Source organism: Cebus imitator, unplaced genomic scaffold (genome assembly GCF_001604975.1).
Source record: "Cebus imitator isolate Cc_AM_T3 unplaced genomic scaffold, Cebus_imitator-1.0 Scaffold6, whole genome shotgun sequence".
Classification (NCBI taxonomy): Eukaryota; Metazoa; Chordata; class Mammalia; order Primates; family Cebidae; genus Cebus; species Cebus imitator.
In genome coordinates this window covers 13942533-13956560 of record NW_016107321.1, presented here as the reverse complement: position 1 = coordinate 13956560, position 14028 = coordinate 13942533, and the positions used below count along the sequence as shown (strand labels likewise).

The window sequence follows — 14028 nt, the reverse complement described above, 5'->3', positions numbered from 1 at the left end:
AATCTTACTCTGTTGGTCAGGCTGGAGTGCAGTGGCATGATCTCAGCTCACTGCAGCCTCCGCCTCCCAGGTTCAAGCGATTCTCCTGCCTCAGCCTCCCAAGTAGCTGGGACTACAGGGACATGCCACCATTCCCAGCTAATTTTTATATTTATTGTACAGACAGGGTTTCACCATGTTGGCCAGGCTGGTCTCAAACTCCTAACCTCAAGTGATCTGCCGGCCTTGGTGTCTTGCTGGGATTACAGGTGTGAGCCACCTCACCCAGCACTTTGGGATCGATTTATTGGAGTGAAAAAGGAGGGCCTGCGGTGGTGGGGATGTGGGGGAAGAGAGGGAGAGAGGGCAGTGAGCTCATAGACTCCTACAAGTCTCAGTTTAAACAAAAAGCCCTCAGATACATATACAGCACCACTTACGGAAGGAGGATCATATCCATGTCAGATTAAAAAGAATAAATCCATATAGGCCGGGCACAGTGGCTCACACCTGTAATCCCAGCACTTTGGGAGGCCGAGACTGGTGGATCACCTGAGGTCAGGAGTTTAAGACCAGCCTGACCAACGTGGTGAAACCCTGTCTGTACTAAAAAATATTAGTCAGGTATGGTGGCGCATGCCTGTAGTCCCAGCTACTCGGGAGGCTGAGGCAGGAGAATCACTTGAACCTGGGAGGTGGAGGTCCTCAGTGAGCCAAGATCATGCCACTGCACTCCAGAATGGGCAACAGAGTGAGATTCTGTCTCAAAAACAAACAAACAAAAAAAACTAAAATCCATAGAAATCTACATTAGTCATAACTGTTTTCTGAGACGTCCCAGACACCGCAGTCCTGCTGATGCTCATGGTCATCTTCACAGACTATCCAGGCTTCTGTTACAGTCCTGAGGGAGACACGAAAGCACTCTCTGGCTCTAAAGAAGGTTCTGCTCCGCATCGGCTGAGAAGAAAATCGGGTAAATAGGATATCGTCATACAGCTTTAATAGCAGGGGGCACTGACAATGAAAGTCTCTTTGAGCCTGACAAGAGGGCATGTTCTGTCTGCTTTCTGAGCTCACTGATGGTCTGAATACATTTGAGGCTGCCTTAAGATGGGACTCGCAAGCGTTTGTCCTAAAACTCTTTTCTTTGTAATCCCAGCACTTTGAGAGGTTGAGGCAGATGGATCACCTGAGGTCAAGAGTTCAAAACCAGCTTGGCCAACAAGGTCAACCTCGTCTCTAGTAAATATATAAAAATTAGCCAGGTGTGGTGGCAAGTGCCTGTAATCCTAGCTATTTGGGATGCTGAGGCAGAAGAATCCCTTGAACCCGAGAGGTGGAGGTTTCGGTGACCAAGATCGTGCCACTACACTTCAGCCTGGGCGGCAGAGTGAGACTCTGTCTCAGAACAAACAAACACACAAAAAAACTATTTCTATTTAATATCTCCCAGTGAATATCAAGCATGCCAGTCAACTAATTTTTCTTTGTACAGCGTCTTAATATTGGCCTGCAGACACTTAAACCGTTGTTTGCTGTTGCTAATGAAAAATCACATCCTGTGAGTGACACACACAAAAGATACCCAAAGCTCAGGTTTTAATTCATGTTTGCTGCACCAGACTCCATGAAGTATTGTCTTAGTTCAGACATGTTTTGGGTTTTATTTGAAGCAGTCTTTTTTTATAACATACTTTATGCTTTGCTAAGGTCTAGGAATGCAAGGATAAATAATCCTTGTGACTCCTGCTTGCAAGGAGCTAGTGGTGGGAGAGACAAAAAATGCAAATAAGGCCGGACACGGTGGCTCACACTTGTAATCCCAGCACTTCGGGAGGCTGAGGCGGGAGGATCACCTGAGGGCAGGAGTTTGAGACCAGCCTGGCCAACATGGTGAAACCCTGTCTCTACTAAAAATACAAACATTAGCTGGGTGTGGTGGTGCATGCCTGTAATCCCAGCTACTTTGGAGGCTGAGGCAGGAGAATCACCTGAACCCAGGAAGCAGAGGTTGCAGTGAGCTGAGATGGCACCATTGCGCTCCAGCCTTGGGGAACAAGAGTGAAACTCCGTCTAAAAAAAAAAAAAAGAATATACAATTGAACGTCATCAACTTGTAGGTGTTAGTGAATGCTGAGGAAGCCGCTCTGCTAGTGACAGGATTGATAAAGTCAGATTTTGATTTTCTATCATGCAACTTCTGATAACACAGCGTAACATTTATTGTAACATTTTAGCAGAGTGAGCATCTTGTTCCTATGTATCTCTGAGCCATGGGGATTTTGCTAAATTTGAAACAAAAGTTCTAGAGCTCTGTTAATCTGTCAATAGACTTGTAATCCTTTCATAAAGAAAAGGGTTTGATTTGGTTTTGCCAATGATGCTGGCTTTGTTTTGTCTCCCAGAACCTTCCTCACGATCACATAAAGTTTTGAAGACCAGTGGTAAGTCGTAAAATATATTTTCCTGTTTCATTCTTGTTGATATTCACTAAATCAAACCACATAAAAATAAATAGATTAATTACAGATTGACAGGTTTGATTTGATTACACAAAGATTAACTTCTATAAACAAAAAAGGCCAGGCACAGTGGCTCACACCTGTAATCCCAGCCCTTTGGGAAGCCAAGGCAGGTGACTGTCTTGAGGCCAGGGCTTTGAGACTAGCGGGGACAACATGGTGAAACCCCATCTCTACTAAAGATACAAAATTAGCCAGGCCTGGTGGCTTATGCCTGTAATCCCAGCTACTTGGGAGGCTGAGGCAGGAGAATCACTTGAACCTGGGAAGCAGAAGTTGCAGTGAGCTGAGATGGCACTATTGCACCCAGCCTGGGAAGCAGAGTGAGACTCTGTCTCAAATAATAACAACAACAATGAAATTTTAAATAAAATGTACAGTCAAATGACATAAAATACTTGTAGTAGTCCGGGCGCGGTGGCTCACGCCTGTAATCCCAGCACTTTGGGAGGCAGAGGCGGGTGGATCACGAGGTCAAGAGATCGAGACCATCCTGGTCAACACGGTGAAACCCCGTCTCTACTAAAACTACAAAAAATGAGCTGGGCATGGTGGTGCGTGCCTGTAATCCCAGCTACTCAGGAGGCTGAGGCAGGAGAATTGCCTGAACCCAGGAGGCGGAGGTTGCAGTGAGCCGAGATTGCGCCATTGCACTCCAGCCTGGGTAACGAGCGAAACTCTGTCTCAAAAAAAATAAATAAATAAATAAATAAATAAATAAATAAACAAAATACTTGTAGTATATTTGACAGGCATAAAGACATTAATATTCTTATTGTATAAACCCCATACATCAAAAAGAAAGACAAAGGACTCTGTACAGTCACATGACATAAAATACTTGTATATTTGACAGGCATAAAGACATTAATATTTCTATTGTATAAACCCCATACATCAAAAAGAAAAGACAAAGGACTCTTTAAGAAAGAAATACAGAGAATATATTTGGGCAGTTTCATAAAACACACAAACTGCCAATAAAACTTTTAAATAGTCATCCATATTCATAATCTGAAAAACCATACATTTAAATGAAATAAATATAAGGGAAAAAACTATGAAAACATGGAAAAATCCATGTTTTTTCCAAAACATGGAAAAATCATCACTCCCACTGAGCGCAGTAGCTCACGCCTGTAATCCCAGCACTTTGAGAGGCTGAGGTGGGCGGATCACATGAGGTCAGGAGTTCAAGACCAGCCTGGCCAACGTGGTGAAACCCCACCTCTACTAAAACTACAAAAATTAGCCGGGGATGGTGGCAGGCACCTGTGATCCCAGCTACTTGGGAGGCTGAGGCAGGAGAATCATTTGGACCTGGGAGGTGGAGGTTACAGTGAGCCAAGATCGCGCCCTTGCTCTCCAACCTGGGCGACAAGAGCGAAACTCCACCTCAAAAAAAAAAAAAAAAATCACTCTAAAATTATTGGTGGGAGTGTAAATTTTTGCAGCGCTTCAGGGGCAAAATTTGGTAATGGTCATTTAAAATGTACATTTGCCCTTAACCCAACAGTTTCACCTGCACAGATGTACTTACTCACATGTGGACAGATTTATGTACAAGTTTGTTCTGTGCAGTATTTGTAATAGGACACTCTATAAAAATGTCCATGCAGTAAAAAACATATTTAAAGAAATTGTAGTACATCCTTACACACAATGGAATATTCCACAGCTGTCAAAAATAAAGCAGATCCCTACCTGTTCACAAAAGTGTCTTCAAATATTTAGCAGAATATACAAAGTTACATATTGCATTCTTATTTTCAAAGTGAAACAGGCCAGGCGTGGTGGCTCACACCTGCAATCCCAGCGCTTTGAGAGGCTGAGGAGGGTGGATCACTTGAGGTCAGGAGTTCGAGACCAACCTGGGCAACATGGCAAGACCCCATCTCAACTACAAATACAAAAATGAGCGGGGTGTGGTTGCTTATGCCTGTAATCTCAGCTACTGGGGAGGCTGAGACACAAGAATTGCTTGAACCTGGGAGACAGAGGCTGCAGTGAGCCAAGACTGTGCCACTGCACTCTTAGCCTGGATGACAGAGCAAGACTCTGTCTCAAAAAAAGAAAAAAAAAAAAAAAGGCAAAACAGTCATTGTAGCAGGGTGGGGCAGTGCAGGAGCTGGAAAGATAAACATTCAGCTGTTAACTCTTGTTACCTTGGGGGTGGGATCCGTGGGGAGGGAAGGACTTCCTATGCTTGTGTAATCATGTTTAAAGACGAGACACCCATAATCAGGCTAGCTAGAAGGGTCTTCTGTGAGGATGTGGCTATGTCAGTCTCTCCCCACAATTCACTTGCCGCACTCCTTTGTTGCAAGAAGGCTGAATCTTTCAGTTAAAACCAATAAAATGTGGAAAAATCAACAGAAGCAGCATCATCTCAACATGATTGTATGGCCTAGGGTGTGTGCATTTTTTCTTCAGGAAACAACATATTTTTGTTCAGAAGCTTTTGGAACATGTTGAACACGAGTTAGTTCATGGCTGTCAGGGATCCAGGAAGATGCCTAACGCTCAGATGCATATAGCGTAGCGGGTATGCAGCTGGCAGAGCTGACAGCTGTTTTCCAAACATTAGATCTATAGGGCCCCGAAGTCACATGGGCTTCAATTATTAGTAACAAGTTTCTAAGTCCTATAAAACATTAGTGCTTACTTATATAGGAAGTACATTTTCGTTCTCAAACTTGAAAAAAAAACCTTTTGTTTTTCAGAAACAACACAAGACATCCGAAAGGTAAGCTCTGTCACATTTCTTACTTGGAAATGTTCATTTTAGACACCCTTCATCTGTGTCACTTCCCCATCTCTCTGATCCCCAGCCCGTATTCCAAGTGTCAACAATCATTTTACATTTTGGAAATTTGGTATTTTAAATTTTGAATTATTTATATTTGATTTAAGCAAAGACTCATCCTTAGCGACGTCTTCCCTTCCCCCACCCACATCTGAGAAGCAAGGTGATTATTTATTCATCCTGAGCCCTACATCCCACCTCAGAGGCTGTAACCTTACCTGAGGGTGTCGTATCTGCCTAGTGCTCACGTGAGCCACCTCACATTGTCCTTTGCCTCCATCGGTGTAAGACCAAAGCCCCTGCCTCCTGGATATGACTCCCTCCTTCAAGCACGAGCCTTCATTCACAAGGGCTAGAGGCCGCCTTCTAAGAATGTGGTTCTGTGCCGACATGAGAAGTGATGACATGCGATTGAATGAGACTTTGCCATATCAAGTTTTGATTGCTCTTCCCCTGAAAAAAGCTTAGGAGAGGGAGAATAAGAATGGTATACTGTATTGGGAGATACTATATCCAACTGTATTACCTATGGAGAACAGGTATTTTCTCCTGGGCGGAGTGGGTTGTCCAGTGTGGCTACTGATCGGTTGGCTTAATTAACAATTCTTAGAGAAATGGTCATGGTTCCTTGTTTAATGTTGTGTATCTAGAAGAATATGGCTATGAAAATCTCTCCTGGCTGGGCGCAAGGCTCATGCCTGTAATCCCAGCACCTTGGGAGTCCAAGTCGGGTGGATCACCTGAGGTTGGGAGTTTGAGACCAGCCTGGCCAACATGATGAAACCTCATCTCTACTAAAAATACAAAATTTAGCTGGGTGTGGTGATGCATATCTGTAATCCCAGCTATTCGGAAAGCTGAGGCAGGGGAGTCACTTGAACCTTGGAGGTAGAGGTTGCAGTGAGCTGAGATTGCACCACTATACTCCAGCCTGGGCAACAGAGCAAAATTCCATCTCAAAGGAAAGAAAAGAAAAAAGTAAATCTCTCCCTACAATCCCGTTTACACCATGGCATAGCATAGAACCAAAGTCACCCTGTTGATAAATGCTATATCTTTCCATTAAAACCAAGAAAATGTCTGTAAAAATCAACATAGTCTTATCTTTTTTTTTTTCTTTTGAGACTGGGTCTTGCTCTGTCCCTCAGGCTGCAGTGCAGTGGCGCAATCTCTCTCATTGCAACCTCTGCTTCATGGGTTCAAGCGATTCTCTTGCCTTAGCCTCCCGAGGAGCCTAGTAGTTGGGACTACAGGCACTCACCACCATGCCCAGCTAATTTTTATATTTTTAGTAGAGAGTGGGTTTCACCAAGTTGGCCAGGCCAGTCTCGAACTCCTGCCCTCAGGTGATCCACCCACGTCAGCCCCCCAAAGTGCTAAAATTACAGGCATGAGCCACCACGCCCAGGGAAACATAATCTTAGCATTAACTGATTGTCATGGCTCAGGCATCTGCATTTTTTTTTTCAGGTAGTACATATTTTTGTTTGGAAATGTTTGAAATTTATTAATTGGGTCATTGTCCTGAAATATAGCATAAGGTTTTGATTTCATAAGTGGGGTCACTGCAGAAGGCTCCCTGCCCTTAAAAGCAGCCATTGTAGGATTGTAGAGCCAAGCCCCTCTCAGTGCTAAAAGAAGGAATCTCTCCATCAAAGAGTTCTGGAGATTCAATCTCAAGAGGTGCTTGGAAACTTTCTACAGCAGTGCTCAAGCCAGGTCCATATGGGTATAACCAAACCTTATAGAATCAGAAGACAAGAAAAAAAGCACCATGCTCTTTTCTGTGGTAAAATTCCATCTCCTAATAGTAATGTGCTGAAGGCATATTAAATTTAAGGAGAGCAGATTTACTGATGGTTAAAGAGTTTATAACAGCCAGGCGTGGTGGCTCATGCCTGTAATCCTAGCACTTTGGGAAGCTGGGCAGATCATTTTGAGCTCAGGAGTTCAAGATCAGCCTGGGCAACATGGCAAAATCCCCCTCCACAAAAAATACAAAAATGAGCCAGATGTGGTGGCTTGTGCCAGCAGTCCTAGCTGTTGGGGTCCAAAAGGCAGACCCCAACCCCATGGCAGATGAACAAATTCACTCAGATGCAGAGTATAGTGGAAGATCAGGCTAGGGGTACTGTGGCTACTCACCCAAAGGAGTTAACGGCTGCCAGCCCCAACAGGTTGGCCTTCCCAGCCTTTATTCAACACACATTAAATGACAAAGACTTTGAGTCAACACCAGTAGAGGGTAAAGATTAAAGGCCAAGTTCCAATGCCTAAAGCAGACACCATTTGCAGGTGATAGATCTGGTCACCCTCACCTGGAGAGAGCCATCTGGTCCTCGAAAGATTAAAGGTTAGTTTATAGGACCACATGAGTAAACAAGCTATTTAGGTAAATTCCTTTACATTCTTTTATTACTTACTTTTGCTATTAGCTCAAAGAGGATTAGGCTGCCTTCAGCCACAATTCTATCCTGAGGCTTTTACAAAACCTTCCGGCCTTCCAAGAAAGTCTGTGACTGTTGTCTATAACTTTCTTTAATATTTTTCCCTTAATATTTTTGCCACCACCCTGACTGAACTACCACACTCAGCTACTTGGGAAGCTGAGGCTGGATGATCACTTGAGCCAGGAAGTAGAGGTTGCAGTGAGCTGAGATAGTGCCACTGCACTCCAGCCTGGGCAACAGAGTGAGATTCTGTCTCATAAATAAATACATAAGTAGTTTATAACAGGAAATATTCCTTAAGAATAGCTTAATATTTCTCCCAGAATATATATTCTGAGGCTGTATACATGTGTTTATAAGGTGGTTAAGCTCACATATGAACTGTGGATTAAGACATGGATTCAAATCCATTTCTGCCATTTATAAACTGTGTGACTACAGGCAGATTGCTTAACCTTACCAGGACTTAGCTTCCTAATTTACAGAACTGTCATAAAGATTAAATGCAACGGGTTCTTAAAAGTACTTATTAGTGGAATAATTGGCACAAAGCCAGTGTTCTATACCTGATAGCTAATATCATTGCTAAATAGCTCAAATGTTGAGAATGTGAAAGGACAAGGAAAAAAAGTTCATCCTGGCTGTGGTAAAATTGAGGTATCAAAATTATTAGGTTGGTGCAAAAGTAATCGTGATTTTTACTATTTCAATATTATGACCAATCATACACTCATTCTTTTTTTTTTTTTTTAACATTTATTTATTTATTTTGAGACAGGGCCTTGCTCTGTCACCCAGGCTGGAATGCAGTGGCACGATCTCAGTTCACTGCAGCCTCAACCTCCCAGGCTCAGGAATCCTCCCACCTCAGCCTCCTAAGTAACTGGGACTACAGGCATGTGCCGCCACACCTGGCTAATTCTTTTATTTCGTGTAAAGACAAGGTCTGGTGATATTGCCCCAGGCTGGTCTCTAACTCCTTAATTTACATGATCCTCCCACCTTTACCTCCCAAAGTGCTGGGATTACAGTTGTGTGTCACCGTGTCCAGCCTGATTATTACTTTTTTTTTTAATTTTATTTTTTGTAGAGATAGGGTGTCTCGCCATGTTGCCCAGGCTGGTCTCAAGCTCCTGGATTCAAGTGATCTGCCCTCCTTTGCCTCCCAAAGTGCTGGGATTACAGACATGAGCCACTATGCCTAGCTGATTACTTCTTAATCTAAGAGCATCTTCAGTTTTCCTAATGATTAACTTGATGTAAATTTACAGCTTCCAAAAAACTGCTATTTTCATTTCAAGTGTAATTACCTTAAAAAGATACTTCAATGTTAACAATTCAGGTTTTCTAATTTTCTAAAACCTTTGGGAATGTTCTGGGATGGATCATCTTAGAAGGATCACTTTTGGCTATTGTGAGAAACACAAAATAATTTTGTTACTCTTTAAAAGTGTTCTGTCGGCTGGGTGCAGTGGCTCACACCTGTAATCCCAGCACTTTGGGAGGTCAAGGTGGGTGGATCACGAGGTCAGGAGTTCAAGACCAGCCTGGCCAACATGGTGAAACCCCGTCTCTACTAAAAATAGAAAGATTAGCCAGGCGTAGTAGCACTTGCCTGTAATACCAGCTACTCAGGAGGCTGAGGCAGGAGAATTGCTTGAACCCAGGAGGTGGAGATTGCAGGGAGCCAAGACTGCACCATTGTACTCCAGCCTGGGCAACAAGAGTGAAACTCTGTCTCAAAAAATATATATATTTTGTCATAATTTAGTTAATATTAACCTTGTTTTACTTTATAAAACGTAGTTACTGGGTGCCTATATTTTTATAAACATTATACCAGTGCAGTCTAAGTAAAGTGAAGAGGAATAGGTATTAAAGGATATAAAAAACATATATAAGAAAACTATTAGATACAAATATTGTGTGTGTGTGTGTGTGTGTGTGTGCATGCGCGCACTCATGTGAAAAGAAATAAATGACTAATTGAATTGCTTAAGTTTTAAAAGAAAGAGGGGAGGGTGTAGGGCACACACACACACCCAAAAACATTTAGGATGAAATTTTATTGTCTTTTCTACTCCTCTCTTCCTTCCCTAATAGATATTCCAATTAACATATATCCCATTTTCATTGACATGTGATGAAAAGTTCTTGCTAATTTGACATTTCCAATAGGTTCCTATAGTGTTTTATTAGAATATATGTCCCTGGTACTAATTAGGTCTTAATGCTTTCAAATCTTTGCAGTTAATTCTTCCATCTGCAGAATAGCATCAGAGGGTAATCTACTTCTGTCTGTACCACTGAGCTCTGTGAAGAAGGGTTCCAAGTCATAAAAGACCTCATTGTTTTCGTTGATTAGAAATCATTAATATGGCCAGGTGCATAGCACTTTGGGAGGCCGAGGTGGGCAGATCTCTTGAGAACAGGAGTTTAAGACCAGCTTGGCCAACATAGCAAAACCCTGTCTCAACTAAAAATACAAAGATTAGCCAGACGTGGCAGCGGACACTTGTAATCCCAGCTACTCTGTAGTCTGAGGCACAAGAATTGCGTGAACCCAGGAGGCAGAGGTTGCAGTGAGCCAAGATCATGCCTAGTGAGCCAGGCTGTACTACAGCCTGGGCAACAGAGCAAGACTCTGTCTTAAAGAAAAAAAATAAAAATTTTAAAAATGATTAATATCACTCCTATTTTACTTCCTTGTAGGCAATTAAATGTTAATTAAATGTATTTTGAAAGAAGTAAAAATATCATTAACTCAACAGAGGATTCAATTACATTCCTACAATAAAAACTCTTTGCCTAGATTCTATAAACCAAGGTAATGCTGGCTATGTTTGTGGTGGGTCTGCAGATTTAAGAGAAATCCTTGGCATGTGCCGTCACGTCAGCGGCAGGGGCTTTTGGTATATCAGAAACCATGATAAAACTCCTGGGGGGCAAGCACTGCCTCTAAAGGTCCTTAGAAAGTCTCAAGTAGAAACCAGATAGCATGGCTCTTAACATCTCTATATATTTATGCAATAAATATTTGCCAAGTATACACCAAACTTATTTGAAGAATCTACAAGTTTTCTGTATTTAGCTTATATCCTGCTTTGAGGCAGGGGGTTTGGGGTTAGACCTCGGTTCTAGCACAAGCCTTACCACTGACTAGGTAGAGCAGGTTACTGAACCTTTAGGAACCTAGATTTCCTTACTGTGAAATTGGTATGATCATATCTAATTCATAAGATTGTGAATATTAAGTTTGGAGAATGACTATACATTATCCAGCCTAGTTTCTAAATGTGTATCTATTAGCTCCTGTCCTTCCCTTTTTGAAAATATGTGAAGTGCTTTTCAAGTCAATTAAAATCAACACTTAGCCGGGTGCAGTGGGTCAAACCTGTAATCCCAGCACTTTGGAAGGCTGAGGCAAGTGGATCACCTGAGGTCAGGAGTTCGAGACCAGCCTGGCCAACATGGTGAAACCCCGTCTCTACTCTAAAAATATAAAAATTAAAGACTATACTTTCAGGGATCATTTCTGTAGTTTGTTACTAGAGAAGTTTCTCTGAACATGTAGAACACCATTAAAGAAATTTAAATATTTTAAAAATTTTAAAAATACAAAAATTAGCCAGGCGTGGTGGTGCGTGTCTGTAATCACAGCTACTTGGGAGGCTGAGGCAGGAGAATTGCTTGAAACTGGAAGGTGGAGGTTGCAGTGAGCCAAGATTGCACCACTGCACTCCAGCCTGGGCGACAGAGCGAAATTCCATCTCAAAAATAATAATAATAGCAATAATAATAAACACCCAGCCAGGTGCAGTGGCTCACACCTGTAGTGCCAGCTACTTGGGAGGCTGAGGTGGGAGGATTGCTTGAGCCCAGGAGTTTGAGATCAGCTTGGGTAACACAGCAAGACCCCATCTCAGAAAAAAATAAAAGAATATTAAAGTTGGCCGGGCGCAGTGGCTCACGCCTGTAATCCCAGCGCTTTGGGAGGCTGAGGCGGGTGGATTACCTGAGGTCAGGAGTTCGAGACCGGTCTGACCAACATAGTGAAACCCTGTCTCAAAAATAAATAAATAAAAATAAAATTAAAAAAGAGAATATTAAAGTCTAGTTAGCAGAGGCAACATGTAAACACAGGAGAAATTCCTGAGCTATGTGTCTTCTCCATGGTGCTGTCATTCAGCTGATATGTTTCCATCTTCCTCAGGTTTCTAGAGAGGAAGGATCTCCCCAGCTGACTTCAGCAAGGCCATCTCCTGCCCAGAGAAACAGTCAGCCTAGCAGTTCTGCCATGATCAACGTGCTTCGAGCAGGTGGAGCCATCAGAAACATCTGGACTGATCACCAGATCAGGCAAGCCTTGTTTCCTAGCCGACGGTCCCCACGGGAGAACGAGGACGACGAAGATGATTATCAGATGTTCGTGCCATCCTTTTCCTCTTCAGATCTAAACTCTACCAGACTCTGTGAAGACAGCACTTCTAGTCGCCCTTGCAGCTGGCATATGGGACAGATTGAGTCCACTGAGACCTCCAGCTCTGGTCACAGGGTTGTCAGGCGGGCCAGCAGTGCTGGGGAGAGCAACACCTGCCCTCCTGAAATAAGAACTAGTGACAGAACGAGGGAACTGCAGAACGGCCTCAAAACAGAAGGGCAGGAGGAGAGGACTCCCTTTGGGTCATCCGTAGAGTTGACTATTGATGACATAGACCATGTCTATGATAACATCAGTTATGAGGACTTAAAACTGATGGCTGCTAAGCGGGAGGAAGCTGAATCCACTCCCTCCAAATCAGTCCGGGACTCCGTTCGCCCCAAGAGCACCCCAGAGCTAGCCTTCACGAAGAGGCAAGCTGACCACAGTAACAGCTCTCTTTACGCAGAAAAGGATGGCGTGCTTTCAGGTGGAGAGGCATCCAGCCAGGGCACGCGTGAACTCCAGGTGGTTGAGGAGAACATCTACGATACCATAGGGCGCCCACGTCCTCTGTCGCTGGGTTTTAAGTCCAGTGGCCTAAAACTTGCCAAGCGGAGCACCTTTTTGGATCTGGAGGCCGACTTCGTGTGTTGTGACAGCCTGAGGCCATTTGTTTCCCAAGGTAGCCTCCAGTTCAGTGAGGACGAAGCTCCTTACCACCAGGCCTCCCCCTATCATGAATATCTGACTTTCCTCTATGACTCCACCAGCTGTAACTTCTCCACGCCCGAGAAGTCTGTATCTGATCAACTGTCTGAAGAAGTCGATGAGATCTGGAATGACCTGGAAAATTACATCAAGAAAAACGAAGACAAGGCCAGAGACCGTCTCCTTGCAGCGTTTCCTGTGAGCAAGGATGACGTGCCGGACAGGCTGCACGCAGAGAGCACCCCTGAGCTGAGCCGGGACGCGGGGCGCGCTGTGTCCACACTGTCCCTGCCTGAGAGCCAGGCTCTCCTCACGCATGTGAAGAGCAGGCCTGGCAGAGCCAGCCGCGCCAACTGCCCCTTTGAGGAAGACCTCATTTCTAAAGAAGGCTCCTTTCTGAGCCTCAACCGGATCTCTCTGGCCAGTGAGATGCCCCTCATGGACAATCCCTACGACCTGGCCGGCTGTGGCCTGTCTCAAACAGACCCAGAAAACCCTGACCCGGGGCTGGAGGCCGTAGATAAGACAAAAAGCAGGGTGTTTATGATGGCTCGGCAGTACAGTCAGAAGATTAAGAAGGCAAATCAACTTTTAAAAGTGAAAAGTCCGGAACTGGAGCAGCCGCCAGCCAGCCAGCATCAGAAATCTGTGCACAAAGACCTGGCTGCCATCTTGGAAGAGAAGAAGCAAGGAGGGCCCGCCATTGGTATGTGCACCCTGACCTTCCTTCTCCACAGTAAGAGGCGGTTTTCAGATTTCAGATGTCCTTAAAACAGACACACCTGTGAGAATACTGACACTCAAGCTTTGTGATCTCAAAGTAAGGCCACAGACAGAGCATACAGGCCTTCCGCCACTTTACCTCCACTGAATTCTGCATATTGTGGTGTGATTTGGCCTCAGAGGGTGGTGGTGTGTGTGTAATGCTGTAACTACAGAGATAATATTTTAAGAAATAATTTTCTCTAAGATAATCTAAAGTACGAAAAAAGTAATCAGTTTTAACCTGTGACATCTCCAATTTTTCTGGTATATCAGTAATTTCTTACGGGGAGGAGTGGTGTGTGTGATCATCTAAGGTTTGGAAGCATATAGAATAACGTTGTTTCTTGCTTCAGGATCTCAACAAAAATGCCT

General features: G+C 43.7%; 1 protein-coding gene and 1 pseudogene across 1 annotated transcript in view; both read left to right on the top strand.

The window, feature by feature from the left end:
• Nucleotides 1-14028, top strand: part of PLEKHG1 (pleckstrin homology and RhoGEF domain containing G1) — a 164136-nt gene that overhangs the window by 139312 nt on the left and 10796 nt on the right. The window contains exons 10-13 of the mRNA XM_037742241.1: nt 860-955; nt 2388-2426; nt 5228-5250; nt 11974-13597. Of these exons, the coding sequence (XP_037598169.1) occupies nt 860-955; nt 2388-2426; nt 5228-5250; nt 11974-13597 (1782 nt within the window). The remainder of the gene's footprint in view (nt 1-859; nt 956-2387; nt 2427-5227; nt 5251-11973; nt 13598-14028) is intronic.
• LOC119472811 lies at nt 11271-11352 on the top strand (annotated as a pseudogene).